Source organism: Pundamilia nyererei, unplaced genomic scaffold (genome assembly GCF_000239375.1).
Source record: "Pundamilia nyererei isolate P.nyererei 1_Seehausen unplaced genomic scaffold, PunNye1.0 scaffold00417, whole genome shotgun sequence".
NCBI classification, from domain to species: domain Eukaryota; kingdom Metazoa; phylum Chordata; class Actinopteri; order Cichliformes; family Cichlidae; genus Pundamilia; species Pundamilia nyererei.
In genome coordinates this window covers 269745-271514 of record NW_005187818.1, presented here as the reverse complement: position 1 = coordinate 271514, position 1770 = coordinate 269745, and the positions used below count along the sequence as shown (strand labels likewise).

At 47.7% G+C, this 1770-nt stretch overlaps 1 protein-coding gene across 1 annotated transcript in view; it reads right to left on the bottom strand.

Moving 5' to 3' along the window:
• The window catches only part of LOC102210619 (B lymphocyte-induced maturation protein 1 homolog), an 11813-nt gene that overhangs the window by 1741 nt on the left and 8302 nt on the right, over positions 1–1770 (bottom strand). Inside the window, exons 4-5 of the mRNA XM_005753279.1 lie at positions 871–937; positions 66–167 (exon numbers count right to left, since the gene is read on the bottom strand). Of these exons, the coding sequence (XP_005753336.1) occupies positions 66–167; positions 871–937 (169 nt within the window). The remainder of the gene's footprint in view (positions 1–65; positions 168–870; positions 938–1770) is intronic.

Here is a 1770-nt window from a genome sequence, read left to right as displayed (position 1 = left end):
TTTGTTTTTGTTTAGCTGGAGAAAATTGTGGCACAACCAGTCATTAATTTCCACAATGCATTTACCAAGAGCCTGTACAGGGCCTCGGTCTCCTGGTGACATTGTGTCCTGATGTCCTCCTGCCAATCCAGCTGCCCCTGGGAGGGACTGTTTCCCTGGAGTGGAGCCTGAGGAGCCCACAGCAAAGAAACAGGATTAGAAACGGCATTTTTCAGGTTAATACCTGACAAGTTTCTCCTTTTCACCTTCAGTGAGACGCCAAAGTGCTTTGTTAACTGATCTGGATACTTTTTTAGTCTCAGCCTTACATTTCCAGTGCGCCGGTACAACGTCTGCAAGTTCTGAACACTCGAACAGTCTCTAGGTTTCATGATAGTTTCATTCAGACAGAATATGAACCATAGGATAGGATGTTCCACAGCAGCGTGCATGCTCACCCAAACTGTCCCAGCTCTCACACAGGCACTAAGACTGAAATCAAGTGTGGAGTTTTTGCCTACAGCTGAGAGTCCTATGATGAAAAATACACATTATTCTGGGTGTATGTTAGTCTTGAGTGTGTTAGAGCTCAGACACCCTGGCACTGGATGATACTCTCTCCTGGCTCAGTCCCACACACCGTGCTGCTGAGTACTAACGATGAAGCTTCAGGTACCATCACCTCTCTGGGATCTGTGTTTCCTGACTCGGGTTTTTACCACAATCATTTGTAATGTAATGAATTCTTCAAATATTGGTTTCTTACAGACATCGTGGTGCCACTGGCCGCTCTGTTCGTCTATGCAGTGACCAGGGCCGATGGTTAGTCAGTGAACAGCCTTCGTGGGGTTGGCAGCACGTGAAACAATGTAAGTGAGAAACAGATGATACCTTGGACCTGATCCACGTCTTCCTCCGGGATCTGAGAGCTGCTCGTGTTATTCAGACTCCCCTGACCCTGGAAAGAGGAGGGAGGCATTTAGCTGACACAGAGAAGCCAGGGGGCGCTCACACAGTGAGGGGGGGGTCATGACAGGCTGTGGACGTCAACTGACGTCAACATGGCTGTGACATGAACCGTGCTTTCACAGCACCATCACATCTCATACTTGTATTTGACTCGGTGCAGTCCTAACGGCAGGGCTGTGGGGGACAGTACACCTGCACAGCCCTGGAGCAGTGAAGGAGGAGGAGCTCCTGGAGGAGCGTTTGGTTTTTCTCCACTAAGTCTCGTTTTTGTAGCTGCAGGAATCTGTGCATCTATTTTGCTTACAGGCCAGCTTAAAACAACCCATCCAAGCTAGACCGGCACTAATGCACCGCTCCGGTGCCGACAGCGAGCGTGAGCTCGGCCGAGGACCACTGAGTCCAGAGCGTACGACACAGGAAACGACAAAATACAAGTGTTTGAAAATACAATTTATTAGCAAATTTACATGTCACAATATTCACGAGTACAAAGCAGTGACAATGTTTCTCTCTTCTTTGTTGAACTCATAGCTCAGATTTCATGAATTCATTTCAAAGGTGAAGCGAAGTTTGTACGTTAACAGGGAGATGTTCGTGATGATGTCATGACTTTGGCTCATATCCCAAATTAAAGAAATGAAGGAAACCAAACGAAGGCTTCTTTGCAGCCATCAACTCACACAGCACACAGGGGGCGTGTCAGGAGCTCCCGTTAACCTGGTGTGGACTAATAATCTGATATTAAAGTCAACGCTGCAGATTAATGGGGACAAAGCTCACCAGGACAGCCATGAGGTGTGATGATAGATTTAAAGGTGGGGG